The 17,876-nt window shown below is 38.1% G+C and overlaps 1 protein-coding gene across 2 annotated transcripts in view; it reads left to right on the top strand.

Annotated features, from left to right (window-relative positions):
• LOC135691100 (uncharacterized) overlaps nt 1–17,876 on the top strand; it is a 49,598-nt gene that overhangs the window by 6,384 nt on the left and 25,338 nt on the right. For both annotated transcript variants that reach the window (XM_089116127.1, XM_089116126.1), the window contains exons 2-10: nt 7,647–8,129; nt 9,467–9,775; nt 10,492–10,753; nt 11,671–12,482; nt 12,908–13,261; nt 14,512–14,648; nt 15,688–15,796; nt 16,245–16,461; nt 17,350–17,555. In XM_089116127.1, the coding sequence (XP_088972253.1) occupies nt 7,647–8,129; nt 9,467–9,775; nt 10,492–10,753; nt 11,671–12,482; nt 12,908–13,261; nt 14,512–14,648; nt 15,688–15,796; nt 16,245–16,461; nt 17,350–17,555 (2,889 nt within the window). The remainder of the gene's footprint in view (nt 1–7,646; nt 8,130–9,466; nt 9,776–10,491; nt 10,754–11,670; nt 12,483–12,907; nt 13,262–14,511; nt 14,649–15,687; nt 15,797–16,244; nt 16,462–17,349; nt 17,556–17,876) is intronic.

The raw sequence follows: 17,876 nt of genomic DNA, 5'->3' as shown, positions 1-17,876 counted from the left end.
GAGTCACTCTAATGATCCAGATGGGATGTACGAGTCAATTTGGGCAATTTTTAAGCATATGATTAAATGTGATAGTGAATCCCTTGAAGAGCAGCACATATATTGCCCTAAAATGCAAATCACATGGTGCAAATTTTGGAAAGATGGTGCGAAATACAATGAAGACAAGCGTTTGCTGAGTGCATTTCTAGAGGAGCTCAGACCAATCTTTGTCCGGCTGTCTGAGGACAAGCTTCTTCAAAGATGTCTCATGGGTCTGACCCAAAACCAAAATGAAGCAATAAATGGAATCCTCTGGTCAAATTGTCCAAAGGCATCTTTTTGTGGAAAACAGAAGGTGGAAATAGCTGTTTGTGAGACAGTTTGCTATTTTAATTCTGGGGCTGCTAGCAAAGGCATTATTTTAAAGAAAATAGGATTGGAACCAGGTGAGAATATGCTGAGAGCTATTGAAAGTCAAGATTGTGAGAGAGTCAAGGAAGCTGAAAGAAAAATTTCACTCAAGTATCGAATTAGTAGACGAAAGCATAGAGCTGAAAAGAAATCAAAGGGTGAGAAGGAGCCAATTGTATACAAAGCAGGTGGGTTTGGTTTATCATCAGAACCAGACTCCCCATTTGAAATAGTTCTTGATGGAAATTTTGAAGAAAAGGAAAAGAAAACAGAGAATAAGAGAAGAAAAAGCCAAAGTGAAATTTTGCAAGATGGACATAGAACGTTAAAGAAAGCAAAGCGCAGGATTAGCAAGGGAAAGGTGGCAACAGCTACAAAGAAAGATGGGGAAATTAGTCCTCCAGAAGAACCAGAAATAAAATTTGTAAGTGACAGTGAAGCACAAGAGATTATTTAACATAATTAAATGCAAGACAATGGAAGACAACACTATCATCATGGACTGAAAACGTTTAGATTTTATTTATAATTGGAAAGCTGTGTTTTCATAAATTTTCCCTGGTAAGCTTGAATTTGTTTATACAATATTCCAAAATGTCTTTCAGTAATTGTTCTAAACAATTTTTACCCAAATAGGCTTCCTTTAAGTCAATTTCTGCAGAAAAACTGTAAGAATTGAGATATTTCTTCTCAATAAGATTCCTGGAACTTTGTGGCTGATTTTCTCAAGACTGCGTTTTCGCGAGGTATATAACCTGTCCAAGTAATAATTTTAGAACCACATGATTAAACAAGGTGAAATTTGGCTTACATACATATCTTTTTATGCTCTATGCACTGAGCGAAACAGATTTCTCTTATGTTAAAGTATATAGAAAATTCTCCAAAAAAACACTTTTTTCTGTGTTTACCCCCTGGATTTTACAATATTGAAAAAAGTGTTTGTTTAGTGCAGACTTTGTCTATCATTGAACAGTAATAAATTGACAGTTTAATTATCATTTAAACCATTAAGAAATATTTCTATGGAAACAAATTAGTTCCTTGTGCAATCTAGACATTACCCCCTGGCTAGCATTAAATTTTTCAGAAAAATTTTTTTATATTCTTTTTTAATGTAATACTTTCTATATTTTGTGCAAATTTCATGATGATATTGTTTATACTTTACATTTTATGGCTTTGAGAAGTGTACCTTTGCCTTCTTTATCAAATGTGTATCCAGCCACCTTAAGATTATTTATCCTTTGACAACACCCTTAAAGAGTGAGACACCCCTCAAAACAATTTTCTTGCCCTCGCCCCCGATACGGATTGGTCGTGTTTACATTGCATTGGATCACTTGTGCCACTGATAGCCTTACCGTTTACACCATTACGGATTCGTGCTTGCCCAAATTTTTATGCAGTCAAGTAAAGCTCCTATAATATTTCAAAGTCTTCCGTGAGGTGCAAAAAATTGACCGCCATGTGCCCTACACAGATTCATAACATAGATTCATGATACCATCCTTCGACCTTCAAAAATTCTCAACCCATTTTTTTGGCGATATAATATTGATAAAGCTATCCCACGAAATTCCAACCTACCAGTCATTTCCGAAATGGAGTCCAGGCGAATTTGTTGGTACCAAATGGTATCGCTCGCGTGCTATCCGTATCAAAAGTGATACACTGGGGTTTTATGGGTCCGGATCATTTGCGATCCTTTAGCTAGGAGGATCAAAAGTGATTCGGTTAACTGTATCAGTTTTGCTACGAATAGCTAGGAGTGGTGGCAACGGAAGGCCAATCCGTATCACTTTTGATACGGATCAAAAAGTGATCCGTAGCAGTGTAAAAGGACCTGAAGGGCCTAAATCTGACATGGCTGTCTGAAGCAAAAAATTGGTCGATAACGATGATATGTTCGATAAAAACATTCAAACAGATTTTAAAATGCCCACACCCCCACAAACTCTCCGAACCTCAAAGGGGGTTGAATATTCTGCCTCAATCGAGCTAGCCGAGGGTAATGCCTTTGGGCTTCACCAATCCCTCCCACTTGTGGGGGTGTGGCCTCTACCGGTACGATGTTGATGTCCGTGCTTTCCTTGGTAGGGCAGAAGGTAATCTCCTTGTTTGCTGGAAGAACACAATGCTTGAGATTATCATGATGAGCAACAATTTTCTTACCCTCTTTGGAGCATAGTTTATAGGAGACCCCCTGGTTGGAGAGAACCGCATAAGGTCCAATCCACCTCCCCCCAAACTTCCAAGCCTTGGGATGGCGTAACCAGACGGATGTACCAGGAGCAAAGGGAGTCCATGTGGTAGAACTAGGAAACTGAGCTGCCTGTTTGTTTCTAGACTGTTCTGAATGCTTCTGAGCAGATACTTTTATACTGTGCAAGGCATTTCTTACTGACTTAACGTAATCAGACTGACTACAAGGATTTTTTTAGTGGTAGTCCTAGATCTATTTCTAGCGAAGTTCTAGGGTCACGACCGAAAACCATCTCATACGGGCTGTAACCAGTAGAGTCATGGCTGCTAGTGTTGTACGCATAAACAGCCAAGCTCACCCAGTTATCCCAGTCATCCCTGTGCTGTGAAACAAATGAAGATGGTATGTCCTGTATGGTTCTATTCTGGCGCTCCACTAGACCATCACTTTGTGGATCGTAGGCAGTTGTCCTAGATTTATGAATGCCCATTAACCGGGAAACTTCGTGCATGAGGTTACTTTCAAAGTTTCGACCCTGATCAGAATGAATTATAAGAGGGGATCCAAACCTGCTAAAGACACGGTCAACAAGGATGTGTGCAACAGTAGAGGCTTTTTGATCTGTAGTGGGAAAAGCCTCACACCACTTTGTAAAATGATCCATTATAACTAACAGGTGTTTATTACCCCTAGTAGTCTCAGGTAAGGGACCCATGTAATCCATGGCCCAAAACACAAAGGGTTCTTTAACATCAATTGACTTCAAAGGAGCCTTGTTATTGTGTGAATTTAGCTTATTTTGTGCACATATTTGACAACACTGAACAAATTCTTTGATTTGAAAAGACATTTTTGGCCAGAAAAACCGACTACGAGCCCGGTTTAGGGTTCTTCTTATCCCAAAGTGACCTGAAAATGAAGAGCTATGGATACCTTGCAGCACAGAATCAACTAATTTTACTGGAATAACGAAGACATGCTCAGACAGTGACTCATTGGTGGTATTTATTTCCTTGACGAGGAGACCGTTCACTAGGTGTAATGCTTCGAAACAATGCCATAAAATTCGTAAAGTTGGGTTCCGAGACCAAACAAAGAAAGATGGTTTGGGCAGGTCATTGGATTTTAATTCTTTTATTCTACTAAGATCAGGATCCCACCCCTGTCACCAAATGTAGCGTTTCAGGGCTCGTAGAAGAAGGCTCAGAGAATAGTCAGAAGTTTGTGTTTTCTCTTTATTCACCAAATCTAGAACTGACTACTTTTCTCAAAACGTGGTTCCTTGCAGGAGACATAAGGAAGTCTCCTGCAGTTCACAATCATTACGTAATCGGAAGTATATATGAACATTACACTGTTGGCAAAGATGTTGGGTTAAAAGGCCACTCCAGCCCAAAAATTTTTTCTGAGATTTTTGCATAAATTGGTAGTTAGTCGAGAAAAAGAAGTTATCGTGAAATTTTTTTTCGAAAAGCTTAACTCGTTTTCCAGATATAGACGCTCAAAGTTGAGAATCACCGTAAAAATACGACAAAATTTTTTTCGGAAAAAGTACCTTGTGACGTATGAAGGGACCATTGTTTCAACATTCGGCGCTATTGTTATACGTTCGCACTGAAATTCGCACGACTCGGTAGAGGCTCGGAAGAGGCGATTCATGTCGGAATCTCGGTTGTCGTTTTATTTATTTTCCTTCATTGCGATTGATGTTGAGCGGAGGCTTCCAACCAACATGGACTAGTAATTCGACAAATCAAAGATGGAAACTTCAACCTGAATGCAAATCCTCATCTTGGCAACGCAGCAAGCTTTTTAAAATGGAATGCTTCACGAATTTTCAGATGTGAATGGATTTCTGACCGAAGGCATTTCTTATCGTCGTGTCATCTCAGGGATTTCCAGGGAGCTGAATAATAATTATGTCTCACTGCATTAGAAGAAGAACCCTATTCACACAAGATGGAAACTTTCCCGTAAGTCACAATTCATCCTTATTATCATTTTACTATGTTGAACGTTTGGCGAAACTGCAGGGTGTAGAGGTTTGGAAGGGGTTTGGGGAAGCCCCCTAAGCAACGCAATTTGCCGTGCTTTGAGAAAAACTTCGTCCTCTAAATATAAGTTTTCTAACAGCCAGTCTTGTGAACTGTCCCCCAAATGGTCAGAAATCTGGTAATATGAAAAGTACAACAGGGGCTCTCAAGCAAATGTCACATAAAATAGTACCAAAAGTAGAAGTTTGCTACTTTTTTGTACCAACAAGGGGGCCTGAGCCTCCTAGCACTACATCCCTGCCAATGATCTGTGCACTACACCTTTGCCCGAGGTATAGATGTGTAACATTTTCCAGGGTTTGTCTCATGAACCCTTTTTCTTCATGTTCTACCATTTTCTGCCTTCAATTTTGGAGTTCTGCCTATTCATAAAATTGATGCACAATTTCAAAATTTTGCCAGATCAATATCCAGGGCAAAAGTTCTACTACCCCAAAGAGAAAACATGGAATTTACACCCTTGGTTTTGGAAAAAAGATGTGTCATATCCTCATTCTAATGTTAAGGCAGAATTGTTTATATTTGTTAAATTTACCTTTTTGCTATTCTAGCATTGATTCATGTAAGCATGGCCTGTATCATTTAAATTCATCTTTGTGTTACTTCAAATTAATATCCTTAGATGCTATTTGCTATAGTAACAGTGGTTGCCCTTTCACCCCTAAATTTCTCTTTGATCCTTTTAGATATCTATACTCTGAATGCCCCTGAGTGTCCAAGGTAGTGATTTCTTTGTCCATTTTATTTTTTAATATGACTCTAAAGTAAATTTCACTGGTATGTTAGTATTTATCTCTGTCAACCTTATTATTCTAGGCATAAAAAAGGTAACAAACTCTTTTATGGATCATCAGAAAGGATCTTGCACAAAAATGCTAGATGAAGGTTGGAGATTACATGCATCCTGTTATCTGGCTACTGGCTTTGTGGGAGTGATAACTTGCCCCTCTTTTCCCTACAAGAGTTACCACAAAGACCTTGACACATTATTCTGTTTTAGTATCAAAACTTTTACAAAGGAGACTATTTTTAAAATTATCAAAATTTTATAATATATAACTTGGTCATTTCTATATAAAATTTGCAAATCCACAGCTATTTTGATATTATAATATCAAATTTTGCAATAGATTATTGTTTCATGATACTTTTATAAGAACATTTCTCATGTGCAATAGAAATTGCAAATCGCTAGCTAGTTCACTGGCCTGATTGTATAATTCAATGTAGCCAAGTATTTGAATACATCAAACATGTATTTATTATTCATAAATATAGCAGGTTGAAATTCTGACAGCCTAAAGGAGCCGACAAGGCCCCTGTAATAGCTTATAGGTTAAATACAAAAATTATATTTACACAAGTATATTGAAAAAGTTGAACTATTAATATAATCTCAAATCCCTTTTTTGTTTGTATAAAAACAAATTTATAATTTTTGAAAAAGTTGTTTGACTCATGACTAATGGTAGGTTTTTAGTCTTGTCTTGAAAGTTTGTATACTTTCTTGTCCATGCCCTCGATTGTCCTGGTTTATTTCTAATAAGTCATAGTCATGTTGATATGAAGCTCTTTATCCTAATGAATATGATGAATTATCCCAATCAATTCATACAGCTTTCATTCCCGGTATACTGGCTTTGTTTTGGTCTTTCCTCCCGAATTAATTGCGCAATGGTTTTTTAGCTGTTGCACTGAAGGAAGAGCTGATGAAAAAGCGCGAATCTTCTTTTTAAAATCAGGGAGCTGGCCTGCCAATACAAATTGCTTCAAAAGCAACTTTCCATGAAAGTCTGTCAACATCCTCATGTCCCAGTCTGCAGAGTATGGCATGTGCACACCAGAGATATTTTTGTGCAAAACCCGTTGCACACCCGTATTTTTGGGTGTGGCAACTAAGATGGGTGTGGCTTGGTGTGGTCCCATAGAAAATGTCAGCTGATAAAAACAAGCACAGTTGTGTATGAACAATTTGAGATATCATGAATCTTACTTGACAAATATACAAACAAAAACTTGCGCTGTCTTCAACAGTATACTTCACATGCATTTTTACAGTGAAATGCAAATTCACGAATTTCAACTACAACAGGGGAAAATAGTCGGTGCACACCGTCACACCAGGCTTTTTGCTTGTGCACACCGGAGATCTCGTCGAAAAGTGCCATACTCTGCAGACTGGCTCATGTCTCTGTCTCGCTGGCCTACTTTGACAATTTGACTTCTCTGTCAGAAAGATTCGTGCGATAAAAAACTTCCATATTCGATCAGAATATCGAGACTAATGGATGATACTTCTCTCTTTATATCGATACCAGATAAAAGTCTGGCCTATTAACAAACATGCCGCTGCTAGGCCCTGTCTGCCATTTCGCTAGGTTCTCGTTTACCCTTTGGACAGCCGATGATACTTGCCGCGAATTTACCGAGGCCGAAAATGCCTGTGACGTCAATCCGAAGATCTCCGATATCACGGTTGAAAAACAATTCAACTCAATGACCATTTTACAAACGCTAATAACTACAAAACGGTTAGAGATATGAAAAAAATAATAACAGATTCGTTTTCAGGAGGTCTTATTACATCGTGTTCTGAAATAAAAATTTTGGGCTGGAGTGGCCCTTTAAATGTTGGCTGAAATGCTGGCTCGTTTGGCCGGGGCTTAACAATGGCAGTAAACTTCTACGGATTAATCAAATTTGATTTCAGATTGTCTGAAAATGCATTATGGAATGCTTGCGTAGCGAAATGGCTAATTGTTAGCAATGATTTATCATTTATTTCAGAATATTTCTCACAGTTGTTTGCATTTTTTTAATATATCTTAATTTTGTCTTAAATATCACCTCCCCCCCCCTAAGGTACAAATTTTATTGCAGATTTGCACTTTTCTCAGGCACCAACTTTCTGAACATTGGGAGGAGGAGCGGCCGCCCCCTTGCCCCCTCGCTACGCTAGTGCCTCTAATCTGTATTTTTGTCCTACCTTTTAGGCATGGCAATCGTATATGCTTCAGCTGATTCAAATATAGGGTATTACGAATACCAAAATTATCCGAATGGACCCTGGCATAAGATTGAACTTAGAACCTTTCCAGTAGTCAAAGCAAACAATGATGTGCCTGCATTATTTCTCAATGAAACAACAAGGATTCGCTTCAACCCTGCCAAACTTTCAGGATCGACGTGGACAGAGCTAGAAGCAATGAGAAATGCCTCTCTGCGGGCAGTTGGCTGGGATATGTCAGATACCAAGAAGAGCGGAATGCGGACAGTCAGAATTGGTCAAAGTGCCGCAGGATATTGTTCCGATTCAAAGAGATTTACTTGTTGCATGTACTTTGTGCTTACTCAAATGAAGATAAGTGGTTGTGACAAACAGCCAGGCTCAAAGATGGAATTGAACAGCTGTGGAGAATGCTCCTCAGTGGAGAATGATATTTACAAGCGATGCAATGACTGCCATGCTGTTATTGGTAAATTTTTATAATAGCTTTTTAATGCTCAAATTTAGATATTATGCTATAGCACTCCCCAACCCCCCTTCTTCGCGGAGCCTGAGGCAAAATTGACATATTCGTAACTACATTAATATTCTAGAACTCTGCGGGGTAATATTTGTTTTTAGGTTACTGTGGTGATTGCGTAATAAGTATTTTTACTAAAGGATTTTCGCTTATATTCACTTGTGCTGTAATTTCTTTCGTATAACACATTATGTAACGATTCTAGAAATATCTTAAGAAATAGTATAAATTCACTATTTCATTTTTGTGTTTGAAAGCATTATTGTGCTCGAGGCACACTGGGCTCTAGACTGAGTACTAGCTACTATAATAATCTAAGACAGTTTGACAAAGCGAATCTATGTCAGTGTATATTACATATTGATAATTCATTTATCAAGAATACAGTCCTCTGCATGTTAGATCTTGTATTGTTGTTTTTATATAAATCTACGTCGGAATTAAGACTAACTAGGCTAGGTTTCCGACAATTGTTTATGGAATTAGGGAAAAGGTCAACGAGCATGATTTTGGTCCAAGGGTTTGAGACACTGCTAGTCAGGGCCGTCGCCAGCTGTTATGCTCAAAGGGGGAGAGGGGGGGGGGTGCTCCGTTCGCATTTGCTGACAAAATTGGTGAACCATCCTTTATTGCCGATAAATCTGAAGAATAGTCGACGAAATGCCTCTGGATGGTAAAAACTTCTCGTTTTAACACTGAATTTTGTTTCAAAGTGGGATGCCACTCCCCCACACTCTCCGTAGTGATGGCACTGCTGCAAGTGCTATTGGTTTGCCATTATTATTGCCTGATTATATCAAAAAGTTATTTTATCAAAAAGTTCCATATCATATGTTTGCAGATGATTGCAACAAGTGTACAAATGGGTCTACAGGTTTAGCCTACAATTACTTGAAGGATTGCGCAGGAACGTGTTTGTACGGTTGTAATTTTACAAAAAACAATGAAAATCCAGAACTAAGAAAAATCAAATTTATCAATTAGAAAATCAACCACACCATAAAAACAAGTTTTTTGAAGATTTGAAAAAATTTTGAGCGCTCGAATGGCACTCAAAGTTTCGACTTGCAAAATTTTTGAGGAAAAAAATCGAGCTGCAAAATGAAAACTGACATTTCAATCGCAGATAAAGCTTGAACCAAACATTTTATTCTCAACTGCTAACTTTATTTGAACTTGCCGTATCTTATAGAGTAGACTGTGAAATTTTGTTTTCAGTTTCGTGCATAGTTCTAGAGAAAATAGCAATCATACCAAGATAAATCAAATTTTTTTACTTTACGTAGATTCGTGGGGCAACTGCATCAACAAAGATAATCCAGATCTCCTTCGTGACTGCCATGGAACTTATAATGGGAATGCCATTATAGATAGTTGCCGCAATTGTGTTCTGGGAACTACAGGTTTAGCCTTCAATTTCATGATGGATTGCGCAGGAACATGTGGTGAGTTCTACACAGATTCGTGTGGCAACTGCATCAACAAAGCTAATCCCAAGAGCTTCACTGACTGTACTGGGTTGTGTAATGGAGCTGCTTTTGTCAATGCTTGCGGATACTGTGTTGGGGGGACTACTGGCTTGCCTCTGAATCACAGTAAGTGTAAGATTAAAACGATTTTTTAGCCGCTCATGTAAGCACATGTATATATATATAGGTAAACTAAAGTAGCGATTACTCTAAGGTCCTTAATAGAAGGGGGGTCTTGATAGTTGGGGGGGACAGAAATTTTTCAGAAAATAAATAAGCGGGGGTCCTAGTAAGTGGGGGGGGGGGGTTCGGAAATGTGAAAAATTTGAAAATCACGTGATGATTCCTTTTAGGGGTCAAAGGAGATTTTTTTCTGAATACAATCGATAGCAAAATGACAATTATCACCATGTAATAATGTATTTTTGTATTACTAAAATGAGCAGGCTAATTATCATTGTGTACATCAGTCAGGCCTATGTACATTTTTTTAGGATATCACTACTTCTCTATGTTAAAACTTTTGTACAATGCAAACTCTTCATTTAAAAGAAACTTTACAGAAATTTCACACCTGCAAGAACAAAGGACAGATGAAATAAGGGATATGAAAGACTGAATATAACAATTAATAAACGGGAGGGGGGTCCAAATAAGCTCCGGGGGTTCAGAAAAAAATCGAAAAAATAAGTAAGCGTCCTCCCTTCTCTCCCTTCTATTGAGGACCTTAGATTAATTACTGGGAGAATGTGGTGTTTTCCCTTCAGTTGCCTATGGCGTCTTCATTCTTGATGCTATTTTCTTTACATTTTTTTGTACGGGTCTCAGTAATTCTTCTTCAGAAAAGGATGCGTGTGGCGTTTGCATGGGAGATAACGCAACTTGCCAAGACTGTGCGGGCTTTCCGAATGGCGAAAGGGTTATTGACATTTGTGGCGATTGCCGTTTGCCCACTGACACTAGTTTCAACACTGGATGTAGGAAACTTGGCCGATGCAATGTGACTGTTTTGCCGAATGATGCTCAATATGCAATTGGCTGCAACGGTGCTGGAATCGACGTATTTATAAGTGTCACTTGCAAGCTTGTATCTTCCTCTCAAAAGTAAGTTCTTTAGCACTGCTTCCTTTTTATCAGATCCTGACTTTGGGACTGGATAGAGTTACATACCCCATACCCTCATCACTGCAAAACTTCGGAAAAGTTGTTTTCGGATAAATTCGCAGGAATTTGGAATGCAGGAAACCAATACATTGTTTCTGTTACAGAGTTCAGAAAACTTTCTTTAGGATGATTTTTCGCATTATTTACCTTCCTCAAAATTTTCCTTGTATGCTTTAAGAAAAGGTTTTAGAAATGGAATTCAAGTAAAATCATCTATGGTTTGTTCTTTACCCTTCGTCAGGAAAAAGAAAGGTTCAAGCGAAACAGTAAATTCTTCCCACTTTTTAAACTTTCGTGAAGTTATACATGGCTATCCTAAAATCTACTAATCACTGGATCATAACATTCCTCCGGCTCACAGCCGTGGAGCCGTCATGCTTTCTGGACTCTGTTTGCTACTACCCATATCAGTGTCTTCTGCCCTTCCATTTCAAGATAAATGTTTTTTATCTACTCAATAAGACTTTGAGCCCAAAACGCACTTTAGCAACAAACAATATTCAATGCGGAGCGGAGGTAGTTGGTAAAATAGCATAGTTCATGTGAATTTTAGGCCAATAACATCTCCTTTCTAAAGACATTTAAAGACAAGGGATTCGATTTTACGCGATTTCTCAAGTGAGTTGCAAACAGTTTTGGATTTAAAATATGACTCGAACGTCAACCTGAAATAAGTAGACTCCTTTTTTGGAGCTAGAAAAAGTTGTTATATTTACCCACTTTGGACTATTACACGTGTTAACATGTTTTGAATAAGGGCGGATAGTGAGTAGATAAACATTGTTAAGGTATGTTGAGGGGTACCGCATCTGTGAAAAAAGTAATTTGCAAAAGATAAATTTTTCCTACTTTTGCAGTATTGATGCTGCTGAACCAAAGCTTGAAAAGTTCAACACGAAAGTCATTGGAGTATCACTCAAACTGCCATTTTCTGTCGCTGTGGGTGATTATAAAGTCAGATGTACTTTCCCTGCACAAGATCGTGTACCTCAATTCACAGACGACTCTAAGAACAGCATTTACATTTATTCCAAATCTGGAATAAGCTACGCTGGAAGAAGGCCTGTGGAACACGAAGTTGGCTTTCCATTCGATCTCACAATAACAGGGAGTGGATTTTTCAACTCAAGCTACTTGAAGTGTATAACACAGGACGGTCGGCACCTCAACGCAACCTTTGTCAGTTCAACTACTGTCAAATGCCATATCCCCGCAATAAGAAGATCAATTAACTTGTCTCTCACACTGTCTTGGTCACCAGTGGATAGAGTATTCAACAAGGCCAAAAACGTTAATGTTAGTCTATTTTCTTACGCTGCTAACATTACTAGTGCTAAATTTCAAGATAACCTTGGCTTCATTGATATAATTCTAGACAGGGCATCAAAGCCTGTAGACATTTCCAGCACATGCTCCAGCTTCTTTTCTGACATATCAACGCTCGGCACTGGAGCAATATGCAAGTTCAGTGGCCTTAGAAGATTTACAATCAAGTTGGGAAGACAAGCAACAATCAAACCTAATGATACGTTAATCTTCAAAAGTGCAAGCATCAAAGATTTCCATGGTGATGTGACAAAATACACTGTTGCTACTCAATCTGTATTTATTGCCAGCCCAGTCAATGTGGTTTATCCAGAGGCAGTGCTCACAACATCATCAGAAGTTGGTAAGTTTTTTAACAAACCAGTCTGCAATGAAAATAGCATTCTATAGTCTTCAAAGCATTTTTGTATGTAGTTCAGGTACATTGCAAAAGCACCTTCTAACACTCTTAATCCTTTTGGGAATTTTAAGTGGAGTTTTAGGAATCAATATAATCAAAACTAATGATAATAAAAAACCTATTATAGATATTAATCTTTTTATAAAAATATTATATCATAATAACTATTATTCAGATATTGTGGTTTTTGAAATAAAAAGCTTTCCAAAATATAAAAACAAAAAGTTCAAAATCAGTCTAATGTCTAGCTCTCCTCCATATTTCATCTTTAAAGTTTTAAGCCTAGCTTTGCTCTAAATGACTCCTTATTGCATCATCAACATAGCATTAGTTAGCATAATCTATCTGATACACAATCTGTTCCACAGCTAATTGTGCTGGAATCAAGCTGGTAGGACGACAGTCTTCGGGAGGTGGAGGTCGTCCATTGGAGTTTTATTGGAGCCTTAGCGTCAACAACGATGTTAATTCGTCGCATCCAGACCTCGTCGATTACCGTAACTTGCTCAGCGCCTTGCCAACTACTGCCCGGGTGGTTACACTCCCAAAAAAAGCCGGACTGGTGAATATCCCAATCACCTTCAAACTGACAGTCAAAAACTTCTTAGGAATGCAAGGTCATGATTCGAAAATTGTCATTAGGGCAAGCAGAATCAAGCCATCAATAGAGGTGGGAAAGACAAAAAGGACACACATTATTTCCGAAGTTCTGCTAATTGAAGGTACAAAACAATATTTTGCTTTCTTGCTCGACCTTTAGTGTAGCTATTTGGATCTGTTGAGCAGTAAGGTAATAAATGAGCAGATGTTTGATTTCTAGAACAACACAACTCACATGATACACAGCACACATTTCAAGCATGGCAGTTACTGAAAGTAGCAACAATTATATAGTAAAGCATTTTTAATGGGCAAAAGTGAAAGCAGATTATGGGCATTATTTCATATATGGTAGAATGGGTGTATTAATGTCGGATAGTGACCAAATGTATGCAGAACTTCATATCCAAAGGCAGGTTGAAAGTAACGTGAGCGGAAGAATGATGCTATTGATTGGTTCTTGCTTTGACCAATCAGCAACCATTAACCAGCAATCATCTAGTTGGAAAATCCAAGAGAGAAGAGAAACTGTTTCCTCTTTCACCGGTCAAGATATTTTTTTATGTAGACAGATTTAAAAAAACACCTAAATGAAAATACGTTACTTTCGATCATCTTACCTTTAGTCAACATCCGACTTTCTCTGATGATTGTAAAACGACGTGTTTCCGCCATTCAATGCTACCGTTAAGACCCCGTTTACACGAAGGTGGATTCCAGGCCTTGCGTTTACACGGGATCTCGTATTTCCGTAAACTGTTGGATCCGCTATCCGAACCCTCTCGGGATCCCTCTCCGATCCGATGCGGACCGTATGGAATGGATCCGATCTAGACCGGATCCCATGCAAATTGCGAGATCTGGTCCAGATCGACCAGGTCGGATCTGTTTACATTTTTATTCGAAAGTGTGAGATAATAGTTGTCAATTTGAGGTACTTTTAACATGTATTCCGTGGTGCACATGCGAATAATCTGTAGATCTCAACTCGATCCGATCCCGGATAGCGGATCCAACAGTTTACGGATATACGAGATCCTGTGTCAACGCAAATGGTTTGGAATCGGATCCCGTGTCAACGCAAATGGTTTGGAATCGGATCCCGTGTAAACGCATGGGATCGTATCCCCAAGTATCTGGATATTTTTTGATCTGATCTGGTCCAGGACACGTGTAAACAGGGTCTAAATGATAGAATGAATGAATGACTGTTGTTATCCTTTTTTGTTATTGAATGTGAATGATTACACACAAATGTTTTTTTTGAAAACAGATAATGAATTAAATGGAGGACCTCTTAGAACCCAGTTTTTTCTGAAGGGCAACCTTCCTTCAATGATATGAAAATGAAAGAGCATTTTTTTCTTTTTAGCGCAAGCGACGATTGATGCCAGCTGTGGCGTAGAAAGCAAAATCTTGTACAATTGGTACAGTAGCAATGGATCAACGATTAGTCTTCCTAACGCAAGGAACCTTTATCTTCCACCTAGGACCATGAAACCTGGTTTGGTAAGAATCCTTGCTCATGAAATGCTTCAAAATAAATGTTTTATTCTTCAAGAGCACTTTAATAGGCATTGTATTTTTGGACGGTTTATCTGGATTTCTTTGAAGTACCATATCATAATTTGACTGAAATTTCAGGCTACTGCAATTTAATTCAATAATTTCCAACATACCAATGGTACTGAAGTAATTCTTCAGCGCTTATGATTGTCTTGAATGGATAATACGTCTCTAGAAACTGATCTACCACACTACCACAGAAACTAGTCTACCACAGAAATTATACATTGCCCTTATCGTATTGTATGCCTGACACTTTACAAACCAAGTTCCAAGTTTCTTCATTCAAATACAAATATATCTAAATAAATCTAAGATTACAGATTCAACAACTGACCCACAATATGACAAATGAGCAATCAATATAGGGGAAGGTTGTACCACTGCAACTGTGCCCTTCATCGTGCACTAAGAATAATGTTAATAAAAATGATATAGCTTACGACAGAGAACAAGAATACGTTTAGAGGCAACTCCCGTCCCCCCTCCCCTTCTAACGACACAGGACAGCTCCAGACAAGGCCAAGACGTCCCAATAACTGTGCGAAGACCCATAATTCCATCCATAATACAGGGCGAGAATGCTTTTTGAGCCGACAGACAAAGCGCTCCCTTAGCCCCCTTTGGTGACGCCCCTGCATCACAGGAGCCAAGATACTACTACTCCTAGCACCCACACTCAAAGAACTTGTCTTAAATATGCTTGTTTTAGGAGAAGTTCTTTTAAAAGTAATCTCCTCATAACTAAGAATCAATTCAATCTTAAACAAAAATTACGACTGCCGATACACCTACTACGTTTGACAATTTGATGTAACATGCTCGCGTATAAGAATTTCTCTCAATCTTTTCCCAACACCAGCCGATAGCAAATTGTCTATATCTGGTATGTTTTTAAAACCATTTTCGACAGTGAATTTGGCAAATAATTTACAGAGTTGATTAAGTCCACATAACTTATTCTTGTTTAATTCCTTTGCAGAGATATCAATTCACTGTTACTGCCGCCTTGGCCACGGACCCCGACTCCACAGCGACTGCAACAATAACTATTCTTACTGTTGCATCACCTCTTGTAGCGCGTCTTATAAGTAAATTGTCACTTTATCTAAAACTTTGGCCTACATTTAATGTAATGCTAAAAATTGTTGTTGTTGTTGTTAATTGTTGATGTTGTAAATATTGTTGATTTTGCTGTTCGTGTCTTTTTCTTATCATCGATTGAATTTGATCGACCCATTTTAGCAGATTCATTTTGCATTGAGCAAGCTGGTGATGACCTAATTAGAACCTGTGATGATATCAAATGAACTGATAAGCTAATTGATTTGGTTGTACTTGTCGGGGAGACAAGCGAGCGAAAATCTTCAAATGAATGGGGCAACCTTTCGTCCTATATTGAAAGATTCTACGTAATGATACTTCCGTAATAATACAGGACGGAATGTCGCTTGACTAATTTGAAAATTTCTCTTGCTCGTCTCCCTAACAAATACTGCATGAAAATTCACCTAACATTCTTTGCCTTTTCATATATAGTGCCCTCTTCCGTTGGCATCAACGACATTGTGGTGTTCGATCTTTCTAAATCATCTGACCCTGATCAAACGGCAGAAACCCAACACTGTCAGATAGAATTCAAAATTGGCACAGCATCAGTTTACCGTAAAGTAGATGGCACATTTAAGCCAGTGATATATACTGGGTGTATACGTCACAAGGTTCAGATTAACACCTTCCTTGAAGGCGATAAAAAGTGAGTTGATTTTTAGCTATCTACGAAATCTTTATTACGAACGTTATACTAGATATTACTTTGAGGCGAATAATTAGCAAATTCGTTAAAATCTAGCTTCCAAAACGGATTAAAATTGAACCAATTGACAAATGAAGAAAAGGCAAAATTATACTCATAACAATGTTTATAATCAATTACTATCATATTGATAACATACTACGGTTATACTTAACAACTTAATTTCAGATGCGGTCATGCCTGGTCCCGTCAAAATATACGTACCAAACACTTAGAAAATATCCTGGTTGATAGATTCAGACTTTGGGAAGCACAGCTTGATAATGGAACTTAAAACCAGTACACGACAAAAATGACATAGTAGTTCTTTAGCTTGAATCCATTGGAGAATTCATTGTTACATTGTAAAATTCCGATTTAATTAGACAATACAAAGGTTACAAATCCATAATTTACAGTGGCGGCTCCAGCCTGGGATAAGTGGGGGGACAAAAAGTTTGTCAGGGACCACGTCCTTTGGACCAGGTCCATTCCCCTGTTTGAAACTTTTTCTTCCGGAGGAAACATCTGTTGTCTCCCAAGAAATGTCCTTTACATGTGACGATCTAGATAACGAACATACCCCCCCCCTGAGGTTTTCTCATCGGGTTTGCAAGAATCTTAAGGACCAACTTTCTGAAAAAGTGGGGGGGACTATTACATAAATTGTTTCTAGCATGTTTTATCCAAGTGATAAATTTCCCCTTTTTCATACTGTAATATTAACATACCGGAAAAGATTCACAATTGGCCTATATTGCCTAGCTTAGAGTTTTCAAAATTTTGTTTCATTTACGTTGCCCAGTTACAAACTGGCTTGATTCAAGCGAGCTATCTTCCCTTTTTCAGCTATACTGTGGTGCTTACATACAAGAAAGGTCTACGGGTTGCAATATCGAGCAAAAGATTGAAAACTGAGAAAAAAAGTCGACCCTTGGTTTACCTCGAAACGAGCAGTACAAAGAAGGTCCCTACTTCTGTGTTGTTTTCTATCGAGGCGAAAATCGTTGCCATAGATTTTTCGGGAGATATCAACTACTACTGGCACTGTCAAGGTTGTTATAATTTTCACTCCTTTGTTTTCTTTTTCCATAATTGTTTTCACTTTTATCTTTTTGCCTCTCCATAATTATCTTTTTGTTTCTTGTTTTTGACTTATTGCTGCTTTTTCAAAACCTTTTCTATATTTCAAAACTGCTTGTTTTCTATATTTTAATAAATGCAATAAATTGTTGATGCAAAACCTGCTCAGAATTCAATATTTTTTTCACGATTCACGATATCCTTGCTAATATATTTTTCACTTGTTATAACTGGACCAAAATTGACCTTCTTAGTGTGAAAGGCTTCCCAAAGCAGAAATTTTTCAAATAAAA

This window comes from Rhopilema esculentum, chromosome 4 (assembly GCF_057945365.1).
Source record: "Rhopilema esculentum isolate cy_ngs chromosome 4, ASM5794536v1, whole genome shotgun sequence".
Taxonomy (NCBI): Eukaryota; Metazoa; Cnidaria; class Scyphozoa; order Rhizostomeae; family Rhizostomatidae; genus Rhopilema; species Rhopilema esculentum.
The sequence above is the reverse complement of the archived record's forward strand: the minus strand, read 5'-3'. Positions and strand labels throughout refer to the sequence as shown.